General features: G+C 41.0%; 1 protein-coding gene across 1 annotated transcript in view; it reads right to left on the bottom strand.

The window, feature by feature from the left end:
• The window catches only part of cntn3b (contactin 3b), a 53,151-nt gene extending 29,707 nt beyond the window's left edge, over window positions 1-23,444 (bottom strand). The window contains exons 1-4 of the mRNA XM_040003143.1: window positions 22,946-23,444; window positions 15,782-15,917; window positions 13,540-13,675; window positions 1,935-2,110 (exon numbers count right to left, since the gene is read on the bottom strand). Coding sequence (XP_039859077.1) covers window positions 1,935-2,110; window positions 13,540-13,675; window positions 15,782-15,836 — 367 coding nt within the window. The 5' untranslated portion in view covers window positions 15,837-15,917; window positions 22,946-23,444. The remainder of the gene's footprint in view (window positions 1-1,934; window positions 2,111-13,539; window positions 13,676-15,781; window positions 15,918-22,945) is intronic.
• Between the last annotated feature and the right edge of the window lie 3,066 nt (window positions 23,445-26,510).

Genomic DNA, 26,510 nt, shown 5'->3' with positions numbered 1-26,510 from the left:
CTAATAATTACTTAGTGAAAGAGAAACAGATGGCGCCTCTTCTTACAAAACTGCACAGAGACGGGTGAAGATGAAGCTGGACTCGGTGCTGGAGGGGATGTGCTTCTCTCTTTGCTGGGAAAAAGAATAATGGGCTTCACTGGAGTGAACTGACCACACACTGTAACTCTGAAAGCTAAAGGCCAAACTCACTGTAGCTTCAGTGATTCCTTTGTAAGCAGAATCAGTCTTTGCCATACGAGAATGGCTTGCCTAGAAATTACAGAGTGACCATTACAGCTCGACGATGATTGGTCTGGGCAACGGCGGCGCCATAGAGACATTCCCTGTTATATATTGTGTCCTACTGAGCTCTTGAGTAAGCTCCTTTACCTGCTACTCAGGCACTACAGCACTGGTCTCTAAGCGTATGACGTATTATTTTTCCAAAGCTTCTGGTAAAATTGTACCCAGTGACACAATTTCTATCTCTGTCTGCACCAGCATTGCTTTAAAAAACGTCTGACAAGGAAAGAAACATGACAATGTGACAAGTTGTAAAGAAGCCAGCAGTTTATTCTGACTGTTTAAATTATAGGAACAGCTGTGTCACATTCTGACTGTCAGGAGAGAATCAAGCAATGGTCAGCGAGTCTTGTATGCCAATTTTCACAGCGTGACTCTTTCTTAGCCCCTGTGAATGTATGTAATGCGTAAAAAATCAACTCTGCAGAAAAATAAAATCTATCCTATCATCAAACGTAAGGAGCTTGTATTATTTTTTAAGCCACAGCTCTTCCAAAGACTGAAACAGGAAAATAACTGCTGCAGATCCCCTTCTGCTAATATGTAATTCATGAAATACAGATATAAAGAGACAATGGTAATTCAAACCACTGGGTTTGAGACCTGTGTGATCATCTAAGTGGCCTTTTTTTTTTCTGAATTCCCAGATCTCATAAATGAGTTTGACCTTGGTTGTATGAAAGCAGACTTTTTAAATCACAGTATTTTAAATTAATTTGGAACATTTTTTTACATTGTAAAAATGAGCTGTAGGAGGATGTGCTTTCAGTGGTTGCAGCTGAATTGTGAAGGCTAAGCAAAGCAAAAGAAAGCACGACATTTCTATCTTAGGGCAGTAGCCTCATTACATGGAAAAACTGAATATCAGCCTTGCTGATCTTCTAGACCTCCCTCACTGTGCATTAGGCAAGACAATAAATGTCAAGCAGTTCTCCTCTTCACCCAGTCCCCACGAGTGAGATTCATTACTGAGCTGTAGGGATAATGGCAGTCCATCTCCTGAGAGGAAGTGAAAGGCTCTCTATCCTTGGGACATGATCAATAGTCAGGAGGCCTGATCAAGAGAGGAGAGGTGCCTCTACACTGCCTGTCTGGAAGGTGGGACCACAACCAACAGCGTCACTTCTCAGCCCCTCTTTCGTCTTCGCAGGCTGCTATAGCAGCAGTCCTTCTACTGTCTGATCCACTTACAGTCTTCTGCGCATATTAAACATAAAGAAGTAGCTGGTGATTGCATAGACACAAAGACCTCTTAAGCGTTAGTTGTGTTTGTCCGCTTTAAAGTCTGTATCACAGAGGCTTGCACTTGGTGAAATATGAGGCAGTTTGGATGGAGCATAGATGCTGTCAGAGCTGGAACCGCTAATGAGAATCAATGGAGTTCAGAAGCAGTCAGAAGCTTCCTCACCCACTGTGTTTGTTGTATCTGACATTTCATTCGATTACCATTTCCCCTCTTGAAAATCTATTCCCAGGCAATCTAAATGAGAAATCGTAATAGTAAATGAAAAAAAAAGAAGGAAGGCCTGGGCTGCAAGCATATTACCCTCATGTCAGGCTGTCAGACAGCAGATACAAAGAGATGCTAGAATGTCATAAGTGTGTCAGAACCATGCCAGGAATGTGTTAGCAATTGTAGGATCACTTACATGCAAATTGAAGGCTGGCTCTGCGGCTGAGTATGGACCCCCATGTGTTGAAAGCTGTGCACTGGTACACCCCGGTGTCTTGGTCCTTGTCCAGGTTGCTAATGATCAGGCTGCCCCCAGACATGTGACGCCGGTAGTCATTCCCAAGATCAATGAGTGTTCCGTTTAGTGACCATCTGGAAAAACGCAAACACAATCAGTAGCTGAGCCCCCTGGAGATGAACACTCGCAGCGTTTATCGATTTGATCAGTCCGCCCACATCATGCTGCGAGGATAAAAGGTGAGCAATAAGACCAGGGCCCTGTATTATTAATGCAGAAATGCGAACAGCTTTTGCAGCGAGTTAGGAACAAAGAAAGCATTTCTTGTCACTTTAGACTTCAGTAGTCTTCAGTTTGACTTCATTTAAGGATTCTGTTTTGCTGTTAATTTAGGCAAATTTCCAAAACCCAGCAAATCATCTGTGGTGAATATTGATTTTCTCCTAGTTGCATGAAGAAGTGGATTTTATTTCATCTCATTTTTAATTACCTCCACAGAGGAGGATTGGTACGCTTTAAAAGTCTGCGAGCCGGATGTCTGGAAAGAAAAAAGGTTTGCTTTTCTGATGTTTGCTTAAAATCTTATCTGGACGTGAAAAAGGTGAACAAAACAAAAACAAACATACTGACTATCTCACCTTGGCATGCAGTATAAAGTACTGGTCATATGATATTTGGTCAAATCAGATTACCCTGACAAAGCACTGACATAAATACCTGCACTTAGACTGCGTTCCTTGTTTAAGATTTAGTTTCCATAATTTAAAGATGCAATGAAACATTATCAAGTAATCAATGGCAAAGTAACTGTAAAATAATATAATTAAATACTTTTCTCACATGTCATGTGGATTTACAGCTACTTTTTATGGTATTAAATGATCCTGATTACAGGTAAGTCATACCTTTCCCACTGTGAAGATATCTATGTATCTATACTGCTACATTTACTTCTGTTCAAAGTATATGCACAACTTCATAAAGCAGCCATCGTGGCTGTAGACATTGAAGTTTTTGTAGCGTAGATGTAAATGAAAAAGAAATACTATGACTGTATGCCTACAATGTGTGCAATCTGATGCAAATTGAAATATAAATGGAAAATAAAATGTGTAAACATTTTGTGGTTGGAGAATTACAAATGTAAAGGTCTGTGCGGCTCTGGCAGATTTATGCATTCTTTGAGTGCTTTCTAATTAGTTTTCTGTTTGTGCTTTTGTGTTTCTGACTTATTGCTTTCTGACACTTTCATATTGCATTGTCTACAGACCATTTCCTTCAAAGAAAGGTCACGAGACACTCTGTCATGCAAACAGAATTCAGGAAGTGACAGCTATTAATCACAGCTACCATCAGAGAGGAAACACTGAATAATGTTCACGCTGAATAATAAAAACACTTCATATGTATTTCACTGGATTTCAAGGAGATGCAAAACTCCTATACGGTACAGAGCATCACAGAGCGTTAACACTGATAAAAAAATCAGAGTTCCTCAAACTATTTTAGAAGTAAAGAAATATTTTAATGCCATGTGTAATGTTGCCTTTGCAACAGGACTGTAAAATGACAATTCCAGTGACATGGGGGGAAAAAAAATCAATATACATCTGTTCCTTCCTAGGCAAACTAGCAGGCAGTTAGGATGATGCCTCATATATTCCTAAAGCCATTCGTGGTTCTCCCCAGTTTCCTCCCTGACAGATTACAAAAGACGAAGCTGTCTTTCATCTCGTAGCCTGTATTATCATCTAACAGTCTGTGCCCGTCACTTAATCTGACTGATTTTGTCACTGTTCCAACAATATTACTTTTAAATGTCCTGAACTTGAAAAAGCTCAGGTTTCCAAGAATATATCTGACAGCACAGGCGTTCAAAATAAAACACTACCATTTCACTATTTGCTCATGATGTCCCTTTATGCCTCCATTTGAATTCTCCACTGTCCAATTCTTCCTCTGTTTGTGCCAAAGGGAGGATTATTGTATGTGCGAGAGGAGGTTAAATGGCAAAGGATGAGAAGCTAGTCAGACTTGCAGCAACCCAGCATGATTGAACTTAATGGGAAAGGAAGGTGGGTAGCCTGGACAGATCACACACCCATGGAGCAGACAGCTGGCTGGGCGCGATGGTGCCTCTGCTCCACCAACACAATCAGTAGGCCACCCACCCACTTGTGCTGCACAAACATCTGAGACAAGCTTTGATATTAGCAGACCTGGGGAACCTTTTTTTTTGTATGGGATTCATAGATAAGGAAATATCAACAAGGGCAAAAGGGATGCTGACTTCTTGTAAGCACAGTCTTGTGTAACATGCGCTGTCCTTTAGTCATTGCAGTATGCAGCTATGCCAGTGTTTGCCATTACCGTCCAATTTTGAGCTAAATAATGAGCCCGCTCTTGCAACTTTTCCCATGGTGACAGTGTAAGCTCTGAAAACATATGAAAGAACATCCACATAACACGCTGTACAAAACATCTCTATAGACCCAACCAGTCTGCACTGCTTTACATCAAAGGGACAAGAAAGTAGAAATGTACCTATCTCTTAATGGAGTGCTCTGTCACAGCTTTGTGGGCCTCGGATGTGCACATAGTGAGATTTTCCACTTTCACCTGTTAAATTTATTTTACAGTTTATTTGAATTTTATTTCATTTGAGAAAATGTGACAGACGTCTCAGTCTCACCTGCTTTCTGCAGAATTCCTGCATGTAGTACCTGATAATCAATGCGTGCATTTCCCTCATCACTTACTTATTTACATACATTCACTCAGTCACCATTCAAAATCAGTGATCACTCTATTTTATAGACAATTCAGATCATGCCCATCAAAAATGTGTCTGTATAATATACAATCATTTTTAGAAAGTCTGAATTTTATTAGTGATTAATAAATTTACTGATGCTTTGTATATTCGATATTTTTAACTACCGACTATTTAAATGTAGACTGTGTTACACTGCATTTTGTTATTGACAATGGCTTTTACAGATGTTTTTGTACTTTACCTTATTGAACTCTTCCAAATGATGACATCAAGTTGTCAGGAAAGATCAAAATTGCATCACTTACATAAATAAATGTTCTAATTTGTACATTAACAAATCTATAGTTTCTAACTTATAAAAACATAAGAAAAATGAATGTTTAAGCTTTATAAAATTAAAGGCAGTTAGTCTTTAACACATAGAAATACACATAAACTAGGACTAATAAGAGTTTTTAATGTTATTAACTCAATAATGACAGTTAAATTATGAGTTTCTTACTTTCCATATGTGTGAATGAACCGTCATCACATGTATAATAAACTTGTCTGCAGTTTCCAATAATCAATCAGAATGACAATTTTAGATTATTAATAAAATCTTTTACACATATTAGCTGTCATAAATGTAAGGTGTTTGTAAAAGCTCAACATTTTGCAAAGGTGTCGCGTTTTATCACAAAATGTATCCATTAATAAACAGTTTTAAACAATAAAATACATCATTCATATGGATGTTATTAAGTATGAATATAAGAGATAATATAATATAAGTGAACTATGGGTTCATGCTGTCAAATAAACTGGGAGCAAAAGTTCTCCCAGAGTAAGTCACTGAAAAAGACAAAAAAATGTTCAAGTCTTCAGTTTCAAATTCTAGTAAGTGATTTGTTATGGGTTCTTACAGTAATCTGTATCTGTCAGTGATAATAGGTTGTTATAAATGGATTTAGAGGAGAAGATGAATTACAGAGAGTCATGCTGAAAGGGGGGTTTTTTTCTTCCCAACCTGGCAACTCAATAAAACACTTAAACTCTTTTACTGCATCAGTAAAAGAGTTTGGCAAGCCAGAGTTCTTAATGTTAGTGCGCTGAGTGAAACACACTGAATCCAACACCACATCAGGCAGAGAGGAGCTTACAGTAAGTCACAGAGAGAGACTCCAGGAGAACAGTCCTATTTGCTGCGGTGTGCTGCAGGCACAGACTGAGCTGAGCATGCTCTGAATGAACTCCTCGTGACCTTGAGGTTCACATCAATTTTGCATGAGGTCTCCTCGTCAAATAGACCGGGGACGATACTGCACCACTGGCTCACCTGGCTTTCCTTGAGGCCAGACACCCACAGAGACAGCAGTGACCACCGAGACCACATGCAGTTCACACATACACAATTGCAGGGCTTAGGAGCTGATAATGGAAATTCAACTGCTGACCAGGGTACTCTCTGCTATTATATTTAGCAGGCTATTGCTGCTGCCTTTTAATAAAATGGTGTTCATTTTGCTGTCGAGCCAAACGTAAGAACGTAACAGCACAGACAGACTTAAAATCGCCCTGTATCAGTGTCGCTTTGCTGTGCAAAATCCTGTGAGCTTAGCGATATATTAGTAGATACAGATAATATAGCACCCGCAATCACATGCATATTGTACATATCGACATTATCTGCGCTTTACAGTTTCAATTTATGGCCTGAAAGCAATACTCAAATTAATGAATGAATACTCGTGCAGCGCGATCAAAGTCCACATATGCAGAATTAACCTGCGCCTAAGACCACATCGCTGCACTCTCTCTCAGTTCATCCATTTGTTTTTGAAATGATTTTGCAAGCCCGAGGCTCAGAGAATTTTCTCAGCCTATAAAAGAGCATGTAACTCTCTAAAAGATAAAAATCGATTCTATTTGTTACAGTTTCTCGATTCGGTGCCGTTATCTGTGACTGAATTCTAATCACACCCTCCCAGTTCTACGCGTGTCCCTGTTACCCCGTTCCAACTGGTAAACAAAGGTAGAGTCGTGCATCTGCCCGAAGTCGCATTACATGATAGCAGACCCCAACCGAAGCACTTTTTTTATTCCCCTTTTCCAATCACTACTGTGCCCTTGATTCTGTGTTACGGCAGATTCATAGTAAACACAGTGACAGGTGTATTCATAAAGCAGCACCCTGAGCCCCGGAGTGTGCTCTGGCGCTACGCTGGACTATTTGTCAACTGAAAAACTGTCAGGGTTCCCGTTCATATATTCACCGTGTAGGCGAGGTGAAGGTGGAACGGCGCGCTGAAAACAAAATCAGGCGTTATGAAGCCAGCTAGCGACAATAACTCACTGGGATTATGAGCATAAACACAAATGACAACGAGGCATTCTCATTTTATCATATCTGCCACATATGTGTAAGTTCTATTTAAATCAACCACACAGATTTTTTTTCCAACTCATTCAGTCCTGTGTTAGAAGAATAATCCACCTCTACATGACTGTTAAATTTCACCAATCTGTCTGTTTTCAGTATATTACAGGAGAAAATATGTCAGGAAGTGTTTATTTTTAGATTTTGTCATCCTTGCCTTCCTCACTTAGTGGTTTCCTTCCATTTTCTGTAATGCCAGTCCGCATTCTGCTCTGCTGGGTCTTTTCTGTGATGGATTTTTCCATGTGTGACTGTTGAGCATCCGTGCAAACTGACAACAGCACGAAGGCTCAAAAGCACTTTCTCTCATGACTGACACTACAACACTGAGAGTTGCTGCTAATGATTTACCCCAAATTACAGGAGTGAGCCGGGTGACACCAAACATTTTCTTCTTTCTGTCAGTTTTGTGTGTTACGAGTATTTTGTGTCCATCCAACGACAGATGGATCTTATTCCTCCGTGCAGTAGAGCTCCTCTGTTGTCAGACATCTATTAAAAACGCATCAGTGACCCACATCGATGCACTGAGTGACACGTTCCTTTATGACTGGGAACATGGGTACTGCTGTTTACTTTGAATCGATCCACAATCCCGCTGCCATAAATGCACACGTGCTCGCCAAAGCTGTACTCATCCCCTGCTGAAAATGGTCTTGAACAAATGAGGTGTTTACTCTTGTTTAGTCAACCTTTCCGGTGCCCAGCTGTTTCGGGAAATTACTGAGCTATTCTTAAAAACTATAACTGTAAATTTGAGAGCCTTTTTATTTAACATTTACAGAATCAGCAAGAGCTACCGGGCTTTGGTTGAGAGGTGCATAAGAAAGGAAAATCAGATTGTATTCAGAGATGGACAAACGGAGTGCTTGTTTTGGTCTCCTCAGAATTTCTAGACTCTGAAGAAAAAATACAAGTTCTTGTTCTAAGTTGCTGTGGCATACTGGTCTTTTACCAGCATAGTGCCTTATGTAAATATGGTCTACGCCAGCGGTCCCCAACCCCTGGGACACCGGTCTATGAGTCGTTTGGTACTGGGCCGCGAGAGTTGAGGCTCAGGTGTGACATTTATGGTTCTCGGGGTTTTTATCAGGTTTAACTCTGTTTCCCCCGTATTGTAGCTGTGTGTCTTATTTTGAAAGAAATATTTACGTGTTACCATAGCGACCAGAGAGCATTAAGGGGCAGAGAGGAGGATGTTACTCTCAATGTTGTTGGCGCATTTCAGGAGGACGCTGCTAATAAAGTTACACAATTACACAGTGAATTCGCATTTATTATTATTATTATATTTACAGAATACCACAGTTTTTGTCTTGGTCGTATCATTTTATTTTGTTGTATTTATCCGCAACACCTTAAAGGCCGGTCTGTGAAAATATTGTCTGACATTAAACCGGTCTGTGGCGCAAAAAAGGTTGGGGACCGCTGGTCTACGCCACTGGTTCCAATATACTGTACCGAGCCACACAAGTGTCAGCGGAGGTCAGTTGGGTGGGATATATTCTGTAATTGCAATATAAAACTGTAGAAAATATCATTTATTAATATCAACTTCAAGCAGTTATTGGAGGATGTGAAAAAAAAAAATTGACACATCAAAGGCCCCGACTAACTAACAGTGAGGAGGTTAATGAGGAGGAAATTGGAAACCACCAATAACCGCCAGTGAAGACGACCCATGACCTAAAGAAACCAGGGGGGGAAGAAGTGTCAGTATGACACTCTGGTGAAAGCTGCCTGTCTTATGGGGTCAACAATAGCCCTCAGCCTGACTGTGTCATGTGTCAAGAGAAGTTGGCTAATGTTAAGATGGTGCCAAGTAAGTCCCTTCTAACAGAAACTTGGCCTATTTTAAGAGAGCGCTAGATCAGAAGAGAAGCAGAAAGAAGATTCGTCGGATTGTGTGAAAGTGTCTGATAAGGTGATGAAGGCGAGGTACATCCTTGCATAGAAACTGCAGGTGACACGCGAAGCTGCCAAAGGTGTCTCATCTGATAATACAATAAAGAAAACACGAACAACAACAGATGACATGTCAGATGACGCAGAGGCTACTTTTCACTGATATCAGCAGAGGTGTAACTTGAAATTTTGGCTTGGACTTTTCACTCTATATTAAACCTGCTATAGATTTCTACCACATTGTGCACATCTGGCCTCTTCCCAGGGCGAATAAAGTGAAAGTGAAATTGATTCGGGTAATATCTGATTCATAATTGATCATTTTAAAAGCGCTAAATGTCCTCAGGTGTTTTTCCAGCGCCATGCGAGATGCTGAAAAGCCGAAATACCTAATACTAATCGAAAAGACAAACTCACTGCTACAAACACATTCGAGGCTCGCTCACGAGGGTTAACAACATCATCATTTCTGGCAAATTCAATACTGTGTGGCCCAATTTTCTGTATGGATATTAGACCAAATTGATGGAATTTCCTTAATAGCTAGAGTAACTGAGGAAATTAAGTGCTCTGAATGTAATACCCTCTCTCGCTTGGCATATCTAATTATATAAATACTATTCATTGGCAGTGTGTAGGCTTGTGCATATAGTTTATGCCCAGTCTGCTGAAAGTCACAGCATGACCACTTCCTAAAGGCATTTCTTTCAGCTTACATTTAGGACGTTTTGAGCTTCTAATTTCAGTGTTGGTGAAATAAATTGCAAAGAATTTACGCTTTCTATTTTATCACCAGGACAAAAAGAAAAAAAAGTCCTCTCCTTGCCCGAAGGGAAACAAGTCAAGGACAATCAGTGTCACAAAAACTGATGCAACCCAAATAAAGCTCAAAAATGACTCTTTCTTCAAAGTAACATTAAGGGCAAAAATCTAGTGTCTTTAAAAGCATTATCAAAAATGTCAATCCACAGTGGTCAGAGTATGCTTACTCAAACATCAATTTTTTCTTTTAAACCTCGTTTCACATTATTTATTAATACGCGATGGCAGTGACTCCGAGAGCTACTGACCTAGATGAAATTGGACAACGTGAGATATCTGTGTTGTTTTTGTTCTACAAACAGAAGTGGAGTGGTTTGAAACACAGAAAAATTAGCGAACGACAGATACTGCAGAAAATGAGAAGCCACACAAGGCCTCGCCAGCGAGGTAGGGTAGAGTTAAGCAGGAAATGCATTTGAAATCAGAGAAATAATAAAAACAAAAGGGCAATAAAAATGACTTTTTATCAGCAAAACTCCTGAACATGTGGGCGGTGTATATCTTCAATATCGTAGGGTGATATTACCCACCAAGCACCAACTGTCCACGGCTGTTGTTTTGTGGGCTTAAATTGATCAACCAGTCATAGCTGTATTGAGTCATAGTTCCTGAAAACTGGGCTGCCTTTCATGCAGTGTAATTTTGCCCAAATTAAGACTACATTAAAAAGAACCGAACCCCATATAATTTGGTTGAAAAGTGAAAGGGGGAAAAAAGAAGTTGTTTCGACAGCCTGAAAACAGAGCTTTGCACCTATCAATGTCTTTTCAGGGACTGTTCACCAAGATTTTGCTGGTGCAGGTAATAACTGATATTAGCATATTACAGACAGCAGTACAATTCATTAGTTACATCTTGCTGGTACTGGGACCCCTTTTTGCATTCAGAACTACCTTAATTCTTCATGGGATACATTGAACAAAGTGCTGGAAACTCTTCTTAGAGATTTTGCTTCATGCTGACAGGATACCATCACATAGTCGATGCAGATTTGTAGACTGCACAGCCATGTTGGACATGATGTCATCTTTGTGACATGACACGTTATTTCGTTGGAAGCAGCGTTCATAACATTGGTACACTGTGGTCATAAAAGGATCTATATGGTAAGCAACAGCACTCAGGTAAGCTGTGGTGTTTAAACAATACTCAGTTGATACTGAAGGGCTGGGAAAATATATCCCCATGTTTTCACAAAACCACAACCAGCCTGAACCACTCATGCACAGCAGGAAGGCCATGCCTTCATCTTTTTTAAAATCACAATTCCAACCCTGCCATCCAAATGTTGCAGCAGAAATCTAGACTCATCAGACCAGGCAATGTTTTTCCAGTCTTCTGTTGTTCAGCTGTAGCCTTAATGTCCTGTTCTTAGCTGACAGCAGTGACATCCAATATGGTCTTCTCCTGCTGCAGCCCATCTGCTTCATGTTTCAATGTACTGTGCTCTTATGCATACCTTGTAACAAGTGGTGATCGACTATTCCCTTCCTATCAACTCACAGCAGATCTGAGTAGTTTCTTCTGACCTCTGGCATCAACAAGGTATTTTTTCACAGAGAACTGCCGCTCACTATATATTTTCTCTTTATTGGACCATTCTCTGTAAATCCTAGATATGGCTGTGTGGAAAAACCCCACTAGTTCAGCAGTTTATGAAATACTTAGACCTGCCCATCCGGCACCAACAACCATGCCACGTTCAAAGTCACTTAAATCACCTTCCTTGCCCATTATCATGTTTAGATTGAACTTCAGTGTGTCTACCTGCCTGAGCACATGTTGTTGCTATGTGATTGGGTAGTTAGATATTTGCATTAAGAAACAGTTAAAGTAAGCAGTGAGTGTATGCTCTTCAGTATTTGCTGATAGGAAAACTTACATAACAAAAATGTTGCTTGGGGTAATTAAGACATTGTGCCATCACATTGTCTGCACTACGCTCTGTACTCTCGCCACTTCTGAGAAGGCGGTTCATTTGCTTAGTAGTTTGTTAAATACTTTCCTTCAAAGTTTATAACCAAAGATGCCATAACTTTCCCTTTTCAGTATACTAAAATACTAATCCTGTACAAGTTTTTTTTTTTTTAGAAATATATAAAGAATGTTGACATACTGATATTACCCATAAAAAATCAGTATTAGAAAACACACCTGTATCAATCAGGCTTAAACATTATGAATGACCACTGTATCACAGACACACACACAGTTACTTCATAAACACTGTTACTACCCGTTTGGCCCAGTTGGGTCAGAACAACCTAAAAGTTACATGAATAACAAAATATTACCTTGCGACAAAGCTATCGCTAACCTGTTAGCAAACTTGCCACACTAGCAGCTACATTAGCATTCTTTTGTAGTTGTATTACTATGATTCCCGAGAAATTAAACTCCTAACCCTGTTTTAGTCCTCTTAGCCTTTGTTTTATATCTATGACAAATAGATCTGGCATGTTGCTAAATGTTAAAGGCTATGTCCATTGACTGTGGTGCTAGCTAGTAGCGTAAACCTAAGTTGTGGGTGTCTGCCACTACAAATGAGTCCTTTCACATAACACACTGTCATATAAGCCACTGTTCACTTAAAATATTGATTAGAGCAGCTTTAAAATGGGGATACTCTCTTGCAGTGAGAATCAGTGTATATCCACTCCTCTAATATTACATCATACCTCTGCTTGCTCAGCTAGAGAACAAACTGCGGATCATCCTGACAACAATGGCATTTCCTACTGCTGCAAAGAGCCCCAAAGAGAAAACCTCTCAAACAACACAAGTGAATGTCAGAAAGGCTTTAAGTTGCGGGTGAGATAATGCAAGTGATGGTTTTGCCTTCATCCCAGCTCAGGTTGCACAACATGTACAGTGATACCCCCCCGCTGCTCTGCCTCAACCATGTTTTCAGTGCACGCACATTATAGGAAATGTAAGCGTTTAACAGAATGTCACTCACAAGGTTACTGCCTCTATCCTCTGCTTGCTGTGCATCTACATGGTGCTGACCAAGCTCTGAAACACAATCTACCACAAAAAAAAAACAACACAGCCAGCTGCCATTTTCAGGCCGGGCTCCCTGCACCGCCAGGGAATAGCCACAGAGATATCAAAGGATCTGCAGTGCAAATGAGTCGCTCAAATCTCCTTTTCTCTCCTAATGATTTCTTAAGCCGTGCACCATATTATAAATCACCAGCTTCATTTCGCACCATGCCTTAAATCTTATCATTAATAAGGTTAACCTCACTCGTATCTTAGGTGTTAGCATATTCATCAACCACAGTGGCGGCTCCATGACTCCAACTCCACATCATAGCTCAGGCCAAAAACAGATAAGCTTTTTTTTTTTTTCAATTAGAAACAGATGCTCAATTAAGCAGTTGCTCTTTGAAGCTTGTCTCCTTGTTGGATGGCGCCTTATCTCTCTCTCGAGCATTTATGTCCAGAAAACGTTGTTCTCTAACAAATCGATAGCATCCAACACTATTGGGACCGTCTTTGATTTCCGTGGAAACAGCAATGAAGGTTCACAAGCAATTAAGCCGGATTGGATTTTCAGCACGCGACGCAGACGTGGGGCACGGAGCAGGTAGACAGCTGAGGCTTGTGGGGAATGGCACTTTGATGTGGTAATTTACCTGTACTGTGGAGGAGGGCTCCCCTCTGCCTCACACGTAATGGTAGCCTGGTGGTCTGGGGAGTTGATTGGTAAAATGAGGTCACTTGGCTCCGTCCTCCATCTTGGCCCTTGAAATATGACATCCTCTGTACAGGCTGTAGAAAGGGGAGAAAGTCTATAGTTGTACAAGCTAGAAAATTTGTCTCTTTGACCTTAAGAGAAAATACTGGAAGAAGCACAATCTCTGTGAGGGCAAATAGTTAATCTTGCAGAAATACAGGAACCTTCTGACACTCAGTGTATATTACTTTTTCAATATACTCTATGCAGTATATTACCTCCTATTCTCTGAGCAGTACCTCACTTTACAAAGAAGAATGCATTAGGACACTCCTCGTGATGTGTTGTGTACATTATTTGCTTATCTTGCTGCAAGGAGAGTAAATCCTACTTACCCATGTTAGGCATTAACAGCTAATGCTGACATATTTGTTATCTGTTCCTCTGTGTGCTACTGCATTTTTCAGATGAGTGTGACACTTGGAATAATGAGGAAAAGAGCAATGGCCGAGGCACTTATGCGAATTCACTCAAGTTCTACACACTAGGCCAGTTTTCCATAAGGCCCTGCTTCATTCTGTCATTTTATCCTTGTGACAAATCATTATATTGTAGCCGGATGTGATTATGCGAGTAAATAAAAATCCTGGAAAATATGTCACCTACTGCTTTGATTGCAATATTTAGCTGGCTAAGAGATTTGTGAGTTCTAGCAAGTCAAACAGAGCTCGCTGACTGATATAACTAAAGTGAGGTGGTTGTTAATTACTTGCCAGGAACAGCTGAATACAGTGCAGGGACTTAAGTTAAGCACCTAAGTCAACAACAGTTAATGCAGAGAGCCCGTTTTCACGTATTCCCCCAGTAATTAACGATGGCTTGGGTATGACTGGGTTGATAAATAAAGCGAGGCGTTGTATTTTCGGAACATCTACGCCATGTTACTCATGCATGTTAATTGAGGCCATAAGGATGCGCTCATCTGCCAGCAGCCAAAAATGAAAGGATGTTGAACACAATCTGGTGCTAAAGCAGAGTCAACAGACGGCCAGTGTAGGCCTAATTAATATCCTACTGGTAACAGATTGTGGCACGTGGCTAGCAGTTCTACATGTGGTTTTAATCGGCGAAAATGTGTCAAGGAATCAAAACAGGTTGAGTAACGAGGCAGGGCGGTGAGTCACGGCTGCTCTCGGCAGTGCTTTGGGAACACAGGGAAGAAGGACTTGGAGAAATCCGGAGGTGAAATTAGGGATGAAAAGCATCACGTTTCAAAACAATTGCTGCCGAATGATCTATCAACAAATGATGGTAGCGTGAGCGAATGCAGGAGTGAATTCATTCATCCCACAGGCTAACAACACAGGTGTGAGTTTATTCCGTGTGGCTGCTTCATTGTCCCAGAACGGAGAACCAAGACAGCACCTCGCTTCACATGTCATTAATGATTGTTATCGGCCGCAGCGACTGCCGAGACGCTCCCGGTGCGTGATGACAACACCGAATAAGAACTAGCACCTACAGGCCCTGTTAAAAAAACTCGTCCGCTAGCAAGGTGAGGCTGCTTGGATTTCGCTCCTTTGGGTGCAGGGCTGTGAATTACCCATGAGCCAATTTGAATAACATTCATTGGGATTTACAATGTCATTTGAACAAGGGTTGACATTCTGAGTCTCTGTGCTTCTGCTGTAGAATCCCAGGTGGCTGCACAAGGGCAGAATGAGGCGCGGTGGCAAGTAGATTGTGCTAAAATGTGAGTCTGGATTCACTGCATGGATCCTGATAATGATCGGGACAGGCCATAAACAGGAATAGGATTGGACTCCCAGATGTCCCTGACGGGGTAGTGAAAACGTGCAGTGGGCACACCGCTCCAGGGAATGGTGAAGGACATCATGCTGGAACACTGTATATATAATGACTGTGGTTTAATTAGTGTAACCTTTTTTTGGTCAGAAGATTTTTCTAAGGTTACTTGCAAATGCTCAGCTATTTCCTCTTAGTGAGACTAAAGTATATTTTAAAAAAAAAACACTGCTGTGAGAATGTAAAAAAAAAAAACCGCAAAAAGAGCATAAGAAGACTGTACTTTAATGCACACACATTAAAAATGAGTCTTTCTCAGGAGAGGTTTTGTGGTGACATAAACCATAACAACATGTGCAGTGAGACTCAGATACAATACGTGTAAAATACCTTACCTGCAAGGCATCCGGTGATTGATAGCAGAACAATTTGTTTCCATGGTAGCATCATCTTTAGTTGCCGAGGGCTAAGTAGACTCTCATCCAATTGCTTGTGAATGGAATGCTCTCGCTTGAATACAAGAGTTTTAATCTGAAGGGAAAGTAATTATGGATGTGATTAAAATATGACATTTTGATCCAAATACGACAAGCATTCAACAGCAAAAAAAAACAAAAAAACAAAAAGAAAACACGATTACATCACTGCTAACTTCCATAATTGGTTCCTATTATTTTTGAGTTACTGTAAAGTGAATGTTGAGGAAGTGAGGAAAAGCAGCAGCAGACAAAAACCTGAGGATACAACCCAGCTGTGAGAGGGGTTTTTTTTCTCTCTCAGGTGGCGCAGAAGAAGAAGAGGAAGAAGAAGAGAAACAGCTGCTAAATGGGCATGTTTTCTTTTACTGTGTGTGTTTCTCATCCCGCCTAACAAGCTCAATTCTGCTGCTTTAAAGAGAAGTGAGGAAGGAAATGATTGACCTCAAAAGACACTTCTCTCTCCCAATTTGACTATTAATAGGAGCTGGCAGACTGTGTACCAGCACTCCACAAAATGCTATTTCGTACTTTAACAAAGACTTTGGTGGCCGACTGAATGTAAGCAAAGTGACTGTTTTCATTTCTGTATACATAAATCAAATTTCCTTCGATCAACAAGAAAAACATGAGAAACACATGAGTGCCACACACTGAAACTGTGAAAACAAGACTGACAGTAGAGGACAGACGTATGCCATCCTATTGCCTTACCCTAACTAGATGCTTAATAATTGATAAGCCAACATTTTGTCTTGTAGATGTGTGATGTCTGGAGTTACTATGGAATAGCAATTAATAACATTAGTTAGTTAGGTAGACTTAATTAGTTAGTCAGTAAGGCTTGTTCATTTCTTGGGCTTGTATTGATTTTTAATGGTAGTCACACTTCGGTTTACCTTTTAGTTGCCTGCTTAGCAACTCTACTTGTGATGTTCAGTTTTTAGGGGCTTAAAAAAATCTATGGGCAGGACATAATGATATTAAACTCAGTAAGGTACACTTCTCTCTACAGCGAGTGAGCTTTTTGTCACAGCTATGTGCTGTTCAGATGAGAGGAGAGAAACACCCTTCAACCATGTTATTTGTTGATGTTGTGTAATTTGTCCACCAGAGGGCAGTCTGCAACTTCCATATTGGCAACTTGCTTGTTTGTTGAAAATGCTCATAAAAATAAATAAATACAAAAAGAGCAATCAGTGACTTCTTGTAACAATAAAATAAGTTGTTTTTTTATAACCCTCAAATAACTACACATATTAAATGTTAAATAAATCTGTTCAGGTTCTGTGCCCCCGAGCAAAAAAAAGTTATCAGCCAATTTTTCGGATTTTTACTTTTATATCACCAATATCTGTAGCAATATCTGTCTTTAGAATCCTGTATGGTAGGGCTCAAGAAATCACAGCAGAGGCATTTTATTAAACTTGTTTGTGTTCTGATTTTGTTAACGTTACAATTCTCTATAATCCAGTGACTATCTCAGCCCTGAAATCAAAGCTTTTAATAACTGCTGTAATAAAAATGTGGAGCCCCTCAAAAAGGCATTAAGGACAGTCCTTGTGTATTTTAAGGAGTAACAGGCACAAAGAAATTATTCACAAAAAAAAAAAAAGTTTAAAGAGAGCCTGATGCTTGTTTGGTGTTAAAAGTGTGTATTTTTCTCCATTATGGGGAATGCAGGATCCTTCTGGAGAGTGACCCATACGAGGGACTAAAATATCTCAGCCTCTCATGCACCAGTTGTGACCATTCTTTTTTAAAACCTTCCCCTTCTGAGACCGCCAACTTTGTGGAAGCATGAAACAGATTTACTAAGCAGGGCAAATGAGCGTGAGGCCACAGTTGGAAAAAAACTGCCCACGGGAGCGGAAAGCTCTGCAGGTGATCTACTAACAATGCGCCCTTTTATGGATACACGCGTAGCCCGTTCTTTACAATAATGCAATCTAGAGCAAAGGGCCCGCAAACAAGCAGAGCGGAGGTGGGTGTGAGCAAACTAGTAACTACACAGGCCCAGCTTGTAACTTGTAATCTGAAAACATAATATAGGGTTTGCGTTTTTCCCCAGAAAAAAGCAAGACAGTGAAGCAGTGGGAGGTTGGAGGTGTTGTTGAAGAAATGAAAGAATTTCACTAAAATGCTTCACTCTGCATTGTCCAGCTTGGTTGCAAAAAGGACTGGAAATGGCATTGGGGGCGAGGAAAAGGACGCACGGGGAAAGACGTGTTCAAAATGCAAAAGTGCATGGAAGGACCTCGCTAAATCTTGATTATCAGGGGGTCTTTTTTCCAGAAGCAACATGATTGATCTGGGAGAAACATCCTGCTCTGTCCATGGCGCTGAAGTGTGAAAAATACAGTCTGAATGTGACTAAGTTGAGGATTTTGCATTTTTACAGTGTGTGGCATGACATTAAAAGCTCAACACTTAGGAGAAACTAAGACTTCACTGCCTGACTTTTTCTAAAGAAGATTTGATGCAGTGGATAAAGCACAACCTCTTCTAGCTGGAGGTTCCAGGTCATCTTTGATTTACTCCAGCAGATGAATAATAACGTGCCCTACTGGAATCGATATGCTCCGATAACACCTCTTCTGGCGTTCAGCTTTGTTTTCAGTGGCTTTCAGTTTCCTCCAACCATAATGCAGATATGTCCAGCACAAAATGAGGCAAGACATGGGATTTTTTTTCAGTGTGAAATAATGCAGCAATTAGCAATAAACTTCAAACTCCAACAAATAGACAGAAAATAAGGACAGAAAAAAAATGAAAAGGCTGCTTTTTTTTTTCATTTATTGCCCTCTTTTATTAACTCTCCATGGTTGTTTTTTGTAATGCCAGAAGAGAGCTTTCACTGGAACAAACAGTATATCTGGCCCTTTATTGCTTATTTCCCCTTCTTAATATTGCTGGATGGATTAGGTCATTGCTGGTAACTCACTCAGTGGGACTGCTTTATGGACTTTTCATCAGATTCACATTTAACTCTCTTAATTAGCCAAAAGTGGACATTCCAGTCTTTATATCACAGCATCTACCGTGATAAGAAGCCGTTCTGTGGTGGAACATTATAGTCGCCTCCTTTGCTTTACGTGGTGCTGAAGTGACGTTCTGCCTTATCTAGTAATCGATGATGTTAGGGGCCATTAAAACTTTTCATATGTGCTGGTGGAATGGAGAGCTGTAATTGTAGTATCAGTGACACGGGAGGGGCTTTGCTCAAGCTCTGACCTACATCACAGTGAGAGGAAAGTGATACGCCTCTCAGGATTAAGAATTCAACCCAACCCCTCTTCCTTATAACACAACCCTGTTGTGTGGATTAACCCTAGGCTATCTTTGGAAATTTTTTGAAACAGACCTAAATACTAACCGCTCACTTGATCTATCAGCTACAGGCTTGTGGCTGGGGTTTGATGTGAAAGGCATGGCAACATAATCTTATAGAGGAGTGTGATGCACAGTCAAATTTACAGACAGGACAAAATAATGCCATTTGCCTGATCACAACTTAATGTCCAGAGCTGGCTTAGCTCGACTGTGCCGGTGCCAGTAATTGTTCGCGGTTTGCTGTAATTGCAAGCGCAGCCAGATCCAGAGTGGATTTCCTTGGTGTCTTTCAAAATTTAAGGGGGCGTTTTGCCACTCTAAAACCCCATCACATTGGATTATACGCTTCGAGATTCTACTGGAGCAAAAAAAAAAAAAGAAAAGAAAGTGTGTGCTGCATTTTTCAGTTCGAGTGTAGTATTAGCAGCCAGTTGAGGATTCAAGCTCGTCATCCCAGCAAACTTCAACATCCTGAGAGAAAAATCTCCCAGTAAAGATGTTCTGGTTTGTGATCAGCACGTGGCAGAGTGTCTGCTCAAGTACAGGATCGCTGTCCTTCAGCGGCTTCATTCTGAAACCTTTATAAACCTGCAATAACATTCTCATCCTGGAGTATTTTGTGAATTTGATTCACAAAAACTTTTTAAAAAAATGTAAAACAGCAAACAGAAGCATGTGTTTCTACAATACCCAGTTTTTCAGTGGCTCTCAGTGCAAAGCTTAAGTGTCTCCCGATGCTCCAATCCTTTGAGTCCTACTAGATTAAAATTGCATAATACCATCCAACGGTTTTCTTATATAAAGGCGATTTTTTAACTCTTTTGACCTTCAGAAAGCGGCACCTGTGTCATTCCTTGCAGAGCTGAATATCATCTAAAGCTTTAGTAAATCTAGGAGAGAAAGAACACAATAGCGAGGATGCCAAGCAAAGTAAAAATGACTTCTTTGCTTTTGTGGCGGCGAGGTGGCATTTTCTTTCTTCAGCTTTCTCAGCCGAAATGATGGCCAAACGATTGCTCTGCCAAATGTAATGAGGCATCACACTTTCACCTCCACAGAAGCTAAACCTAATGGAAGTCATTGGCTAAACGCATTCCAGAGTAAATGAGATGACTTCTTGGTTAGTGGGGCTGTTGTTTGGCGCATAATTGATAGGAGAGGTGGTTAAAGGCATCCATTTCCCCCCCGAGGGCAGCATAATTGCAAAAGAATCTAATAAGGGAGGGAAGAAAGGAGAGTTTCTATCACAGCTCAAGGTCTGCATTTAGATCACATGCGATACACAGGAAACGCACAGCAGAGCTATATCAGAACATGCAAAACACCAGCAGCACAGTGGGGATAGATTCACTACATTATATGATCTATTCATTGTAGTTCTTGTCTTCAGGGCTATCTGCTGCCATCTCCATTAAATCCACTCAGCAGAAGAACCCGGGAAACAAGGATGTGCCACCGGGGGCAGACTCAATCTAAATCCACAGCTGCTCGCCTCTTTTTGCCAGTGAATGAAGAATTCACAATCGACTCTGAATTTACTCTGACTGACTGAGGACCCGAGTAGGCTGAGGGTGGTTTTCTTTTAGAAATTATAGTTCCTCAAAACAAAGAAAAATGAGATGACGTAGAAATAAAAGCAAAGCATAATATCTGCATTTCACAACTTTGCAGCCTGCAGTGAAATACTTGGAAGAAAAATGAAAGAAAACAGAAGCAAAGAAGGGGTAATTGTTTGGTATTGATTGCGCCATAACTCTGCATTAGGCTCTTGGGTGAGTGAGCAGTGCTTCCCATAGCAAATTATGCATTAAAGGTTTCAAATAAAAAGGCATTTTGTGTAATTGCTCCCCCCCCAAACCCAAGCCTCAAAAGCTACATTAGCATTCATGAAAGAAGCCCCCCCACCCACACACACACACCCCTCCCGCTCCTCCATACACACACGCTCAGATGTTTCCACGCAGGATAGAAAGAAAAAGCAGCAGCTTCACACATGTGATTGACATGTCACACTGCGAGCGTGTGAATAAAACGCAGCGGTTAGAACTGTGGCTAAGGTCAGGGTTGAATGCTGGAGGACAGCAAAGAGCAAAGCTGGAGGCAGGAGTTCTACTCACGAAAGATCACTTAAGTGAAAAGCAGAGGCATGAAAGCACTTCACATTCAGTGTTGACTCTTTCACACACAAAAAACAACAAAAAAATTCACATTTAGTTATGACCTCCCCTGACTTTTTCTGTCCTTTACGTGTTTACATATTTGTTAAAATACACATCTGGACAGGATATTTTACAGCTGTGTATTTCCAAGCGAAAAATCACTATTCCCCCCCCCACACACACACATCCCCTCCAATGTTAAACACGGCTGCATGCCTCAGCTGCTGCCTAACACACGGTTGGGGGGGGGGGGGTAAGAGAGTAAGTGCACTTAGAAGAAAGGGGAGCGGCGATCCATTTCTCAACCCCTTCATCAGCCAGGCACATCCCCAGACCCTCATCCTAGATACCCCCCCCCCCCCCCCTTAAAAAAAAAAAAAGCAAAAAAAAAAAAAAAAAACCTGACTGGAGGTCAAGGAAGAGGAGCAGGAGACACTCAAGTAAGCTCTTTACATTTTTTCTTATACTATTCAACTCGTTTCACAGCCTTTCCAGAGGTAAAGGAACTGGCTGTAGAATGTAATTGCCACTCTGGTTCAATCAAAAGGGTTTTTGAAAGAAAACGGTGCTACAGCACAAGCTCATCTTTGCACTGCTATCCTGCTATGTGTTATAGAACAATTCGCTGCATGCCTTTCAAAGACACGTCTCACCTCTCATTTGCCTTCTGCTTGTTATTCTCAAAGTTATGCGAAAAGCAGCCATAAATAAACATGAATAGAGGGGAGAACGATTCCAATCCCTGCTGAATGGTAGGATACTTTGAAGATGCAGAGCCGGCTGCATTTTCTGTTCACTGTTCTGTCCGATTGCAGTCTGGGTGGGAAGAAAGGGAATATTTGTGTGCAGACCACCGATGGGCAAATATTTGGATTTGCATGAAAAAAAAAAAGAAGAAAACAAGATTAAAAGAGAGAGGATGGAGTCGCGTTATTAAAGATCATTTCTCTAATAACTATCCCCCGTGTGGCACAACTATCATGAGTATGCAAAATTTTAGAGAAAAGGGTAAAAATCATCGAAATGTTATAATTTAAGAGGGCATGGAGGCACAACTCAGCAGCACAGAAAAATAAAAAAGCAACTATTTTAAATAATTCACATAGGTCAATGCTCTTTCCCCCCTTCCTCCGCCTGGAGATGGATATCATCGCCTTTAACAAGTTCGAAAGAGGCTTTTCTCCAGGCGGACGGTCCTGATGCTATTTCTCTCTGTGTGACTGAGCAGAGCGGCACCATATGGACTTTGTCTAAAGATGAGGGAAATGAGCCCCAGCGGTACAAATCCCAGTAGGACCATCCAACCCATTTGAGGCTCATCTAGAAACGCAATCATCAGCATCGTGCACGTGTGCCTACTATCAGCACGCACACATTTGGCGTCTGTGCCCTTTGCACAAATTTAGACAACCGCATCTCGCCAGAGGAAAGAGAGCTTTTAAGCTCTATCCTTCCAACTTATGTTTGTTTCTATTTTCGTCATGTTTGCAAAACCAAAACTTAGCAGAACACAGTTCACGGTATGTGCATGCACATAAATTTAGGGCGACAACACGCACGTATGCAGTGATGCTCTCCAAGGTTCACTTACTTGTCCTAGGATGCAGATTTTTTCCTCTTCATTAAACTGCTGTGATTGTAATCCCACTATCCGTCAGACGCGTTGTTTCACACACGTTATTTCATTTTCTTTATTTTCCTTTTTTTCACAGTAACTCCTGTCCTCTTAAAAAGCAAGAACAAAAAAGAGAGGATGCCCTCTGCTCCAGCAGTGTTTGCGCTCTGCACTTAATTCTGCTCGCTTGGAAGGGACTAACAGTAAGCTGTGCTCTCGGTAAATTCCCACAATCATAAGTACATTTGCCGGCCGAGGACGATACGCGCCGAGCCGAGAGTGTTCCGCGACCTCCTCCAACTGCACTTCCACAAGATGCTGCCAAGAAGCACAGAGGACAGCGCTGCCTCTGAGCGGAGACTCTCACATTGTGCGCATACACGGCTTCTGCTCTCTTTGTGCGCAGGAAGAAGCGCCCACTGGTGACGCGTGAAAACACCCATCGATGCACGGTAATGCGCCACCAACCTATGGGCAGCTGACATAAATGCACGTTTTATATGTTTATTGTTCAAATTAAGGTAATTTAAGTGCAAAAATAAAATAAATACATTGAAAAAAGAAAAAGATCGAAACCACAGGGTTGGTCGGTTTTAAAAAGAAGAAGCACTCAGAAACAAACGCCGCGTAAAACATCTAAATATGTTTTTAGTAACGTAATGTCTAGAATGTAGTGTGCAAAAAACTTTTATGATAAACCCATGCCTGGGCTTGAAGGCGGGTAAATGTGATCTTCTGATTAACGGAAAGTAGGAAAGAATCGATGTGTTTCTGGTCACTGAACTCACCACCAGAAACCTCGATGTGTTTACGAGGAAAATGCATCAAGTAAAAAATACACTTTTTGTGCGTTTGTTTTTTGTGCCCATGTATCACCATAAAACCTTATAAAGATTCTAGCTCACTGTACTGAAAAGCACAACAACAACAAACGTGTGTGTTTGTGTGTGTATGCAGGACCACACACACAGGTGCTTTAGAGGCTCTTGGTTTATAAATATGATGTTGCCTACTTTGTGTTTCATTGTTTTCATGATGCAACCATCCGAAATCACTGTGTTTTTGGTGGAGTTTTATTTCCCACAGCTCTTTTTAAAGTGTTTGCAGGAAAAATTCAATCACATGCTCGTTATAAGCACGGGCTAATAATAAAGGCTCATTTTCCCCACTTACATCTGCGCCTGGCGTATGAACACAGTTAGGTCATCAGTCTGAAAGCTGCACTAATCACTATGTAAAAGCCATCCAATTGCTGTGCGCATGTAAGGGAACCAATGTAGTCACAATAAAAAAAAATAAACATAAATAAATACAAATTAAAAATTAATTATAACCCAGAAGTGTAGGTGCTTTGGTATTGTTCAGCATTTTTGTCCTCTACGCATTTGTCCTGTCAATTTTCAGCCAAAATATTAGGATAAATCTGCCGTCCACTTCTTGTCCAGCAGCAGGAAGTGGACATTAGCTGATGAGCATAAGAGAAAGAGTGCTAATGGGCAACTGTTTGCAAATATGTGCAGCTTTATTAGACGATTACATACCAGTGCTGTGTCTGTGTTGCTATTATATCTTTGTGCTGGGTCCAGAATACTGTTTTAAGCAATATTTGGAGGTTAAGTGCAAATAAATAGCAGTAGGATATCTTGAAAAATTATCACTTATGTTAATCGTTTAATCTATAATGCATATACTTTAAATGGTCCTTTTAATGGGACTAGCTGTTATTAAATATAATGCCACATACTGCATAGACTCTGTAGCACAGACATGTAGGTAGCGTTCACAGGAGTATGCTGAAAGTAGAGGTTAACTACTTGGGTTTACCTGTTGCACAGGATCTGTGGTTGACAAGTTACAAAGATTGTTGGCAATATTTCTCTTGCAATGCCAACTCCTGGATTTGATGTGACTCCAAACACGTTTCAGACTACTTCAGTTGCTTCCCAGCCACACTGTTTTGTTTTGGCATCATCTTTAATGTACCCGAGCTTCTTGGGCCGGTGTTCTCTTCGGGAATGATAACCTCAAAAATACACTCAGGTCACTTCATTAGGTACACAGTGTTACCAGGTTTACTCCCCTTTTTTGTTCAGAATTGCCTTAATTCTTTGTAGAATATATACTAATACCCCAAAAGGCCACCAGCAAGCATGACACAATCACCAGCAACCTGAACCACTAATATCTCTGGATCTCTTCCACAGCATATCTTTTATCCTGTCTTCCTTCTCTCTCTCCAACTGGTCACAGCAGATGGCCCCGCCCCTCCCTGAGCCTGGTTCTGCCGGAGGTTTCTTCCTGTTTAAAGGGAGTTTTTCCTTCCCACTGTCGCCAAAGTGCTTGCTCATAGGGGGTCATGTGATTGTTGGGTTTTTCTTTGTATGTATTAATGTAGGGTCTACCTCACAATATAAAGTGCCTTGAGGTCACTGTTGTTGTGATTTGGGGTGTATAAATAAAACTGAATTGAATTGAATATACAACAGGAGGGATCCATTCATCCATTCTCTTCCTCTTCCTTATCAGGGTCGTGGGGGGCTGAAGCTTATCCCAGCTACCACTGGGTAGGGTACGCCCTGGACAAGTCTTCAGTCTGACACAGGACTATAACAGAGAGACAGACAACCATTTGCACTCAGCTTAACCTAACCCCACTAACTGCTTGTCTCTGGACATTGGGAAGAAGCCAGGGTACCCAGAGAGAACCCACACAAACACGGAGAAAACATGAAAACTCATCAGACCAGGCAATGCTTGCTTCTGCCGTCCAGTTCTGATGAGCCATGCAAATCATAGCCTGAGTTTCCTGTTCTTAGCTGACAGGACTGGCACCTGGTATGTTCTTCTGCTACTGTAGCTCATGTGCTTCAAGGTACCTTGGCATCTTGATTGTAACAAGTAGTTATATGAGTTACTGCTGCATTTCTATTAGCTCAAAGCGGTCTGACCTTTTCTCCCCTCTTGCATCAACAAAGCATTTCCACCCATGCAACTGCAGCTCACTGGATATCTTCTTGTTGTTGAACGATTTTCTGTAAATTCTAAAGATGATCGTGTGGAGAAATTCCAGTAGATCAGCAGTTTCTGAAATAAACCATCATGTGGAATGAAAGTGACTAGCAGATTAGATATTTGCGCTCACAAGAGGTACTTGTGACAGCTGCACCTAAATAAGTGGCTGCTGAGTACATACATGGGTTACATAGGTTTGTGTGAGGTTGGTTAATGAGATTATAACTGGAAACTGCTTAGATCTGCCACCATCTTTAAATTATGGATTAGGAGAGAAGGCATTTACATTCTACTTTTCAATTTCGCGCTAGGCTGCAATATACTCCAACACCAAGCCTTAAGTGAGGCTGTTTTTCCACCAACCAGAATGTGTTTTAGTGCTGCTGAGCTGGGATCTGCCAACAGGACGTCATAGGGAGTCAGATGGTGATGGCCTTTGCACACCTGGATACCTCCATTTGCTTACATATCTCCTCCTCCTATAGTCAGTATTTCCAGAGCAAGAAACCTTGTTCCAGGCTGGTATGGT

Source organism: Simochromis diagramma, unplaced genomic scaffold (assembly GCF_900408965.1).
Source record: "Simochromis diagramma unplaced genomic scaffold, fSimDia1.1 OVJJ01000646.1, whole genome shotgun sequence".
In the NCBI taxonomy this organism is placed as follows: domain Eukaryota; kingdom Metazoa; phylum Chordata; class Actinopteri; order Cichliformes; family Cichlidae; genus Simochromis; species Simochromis diagramma.
Note: the sequence above shows the minus strand (reverse complement) of the source record. Positions and strands in the feature narration are given on the sequence as shown.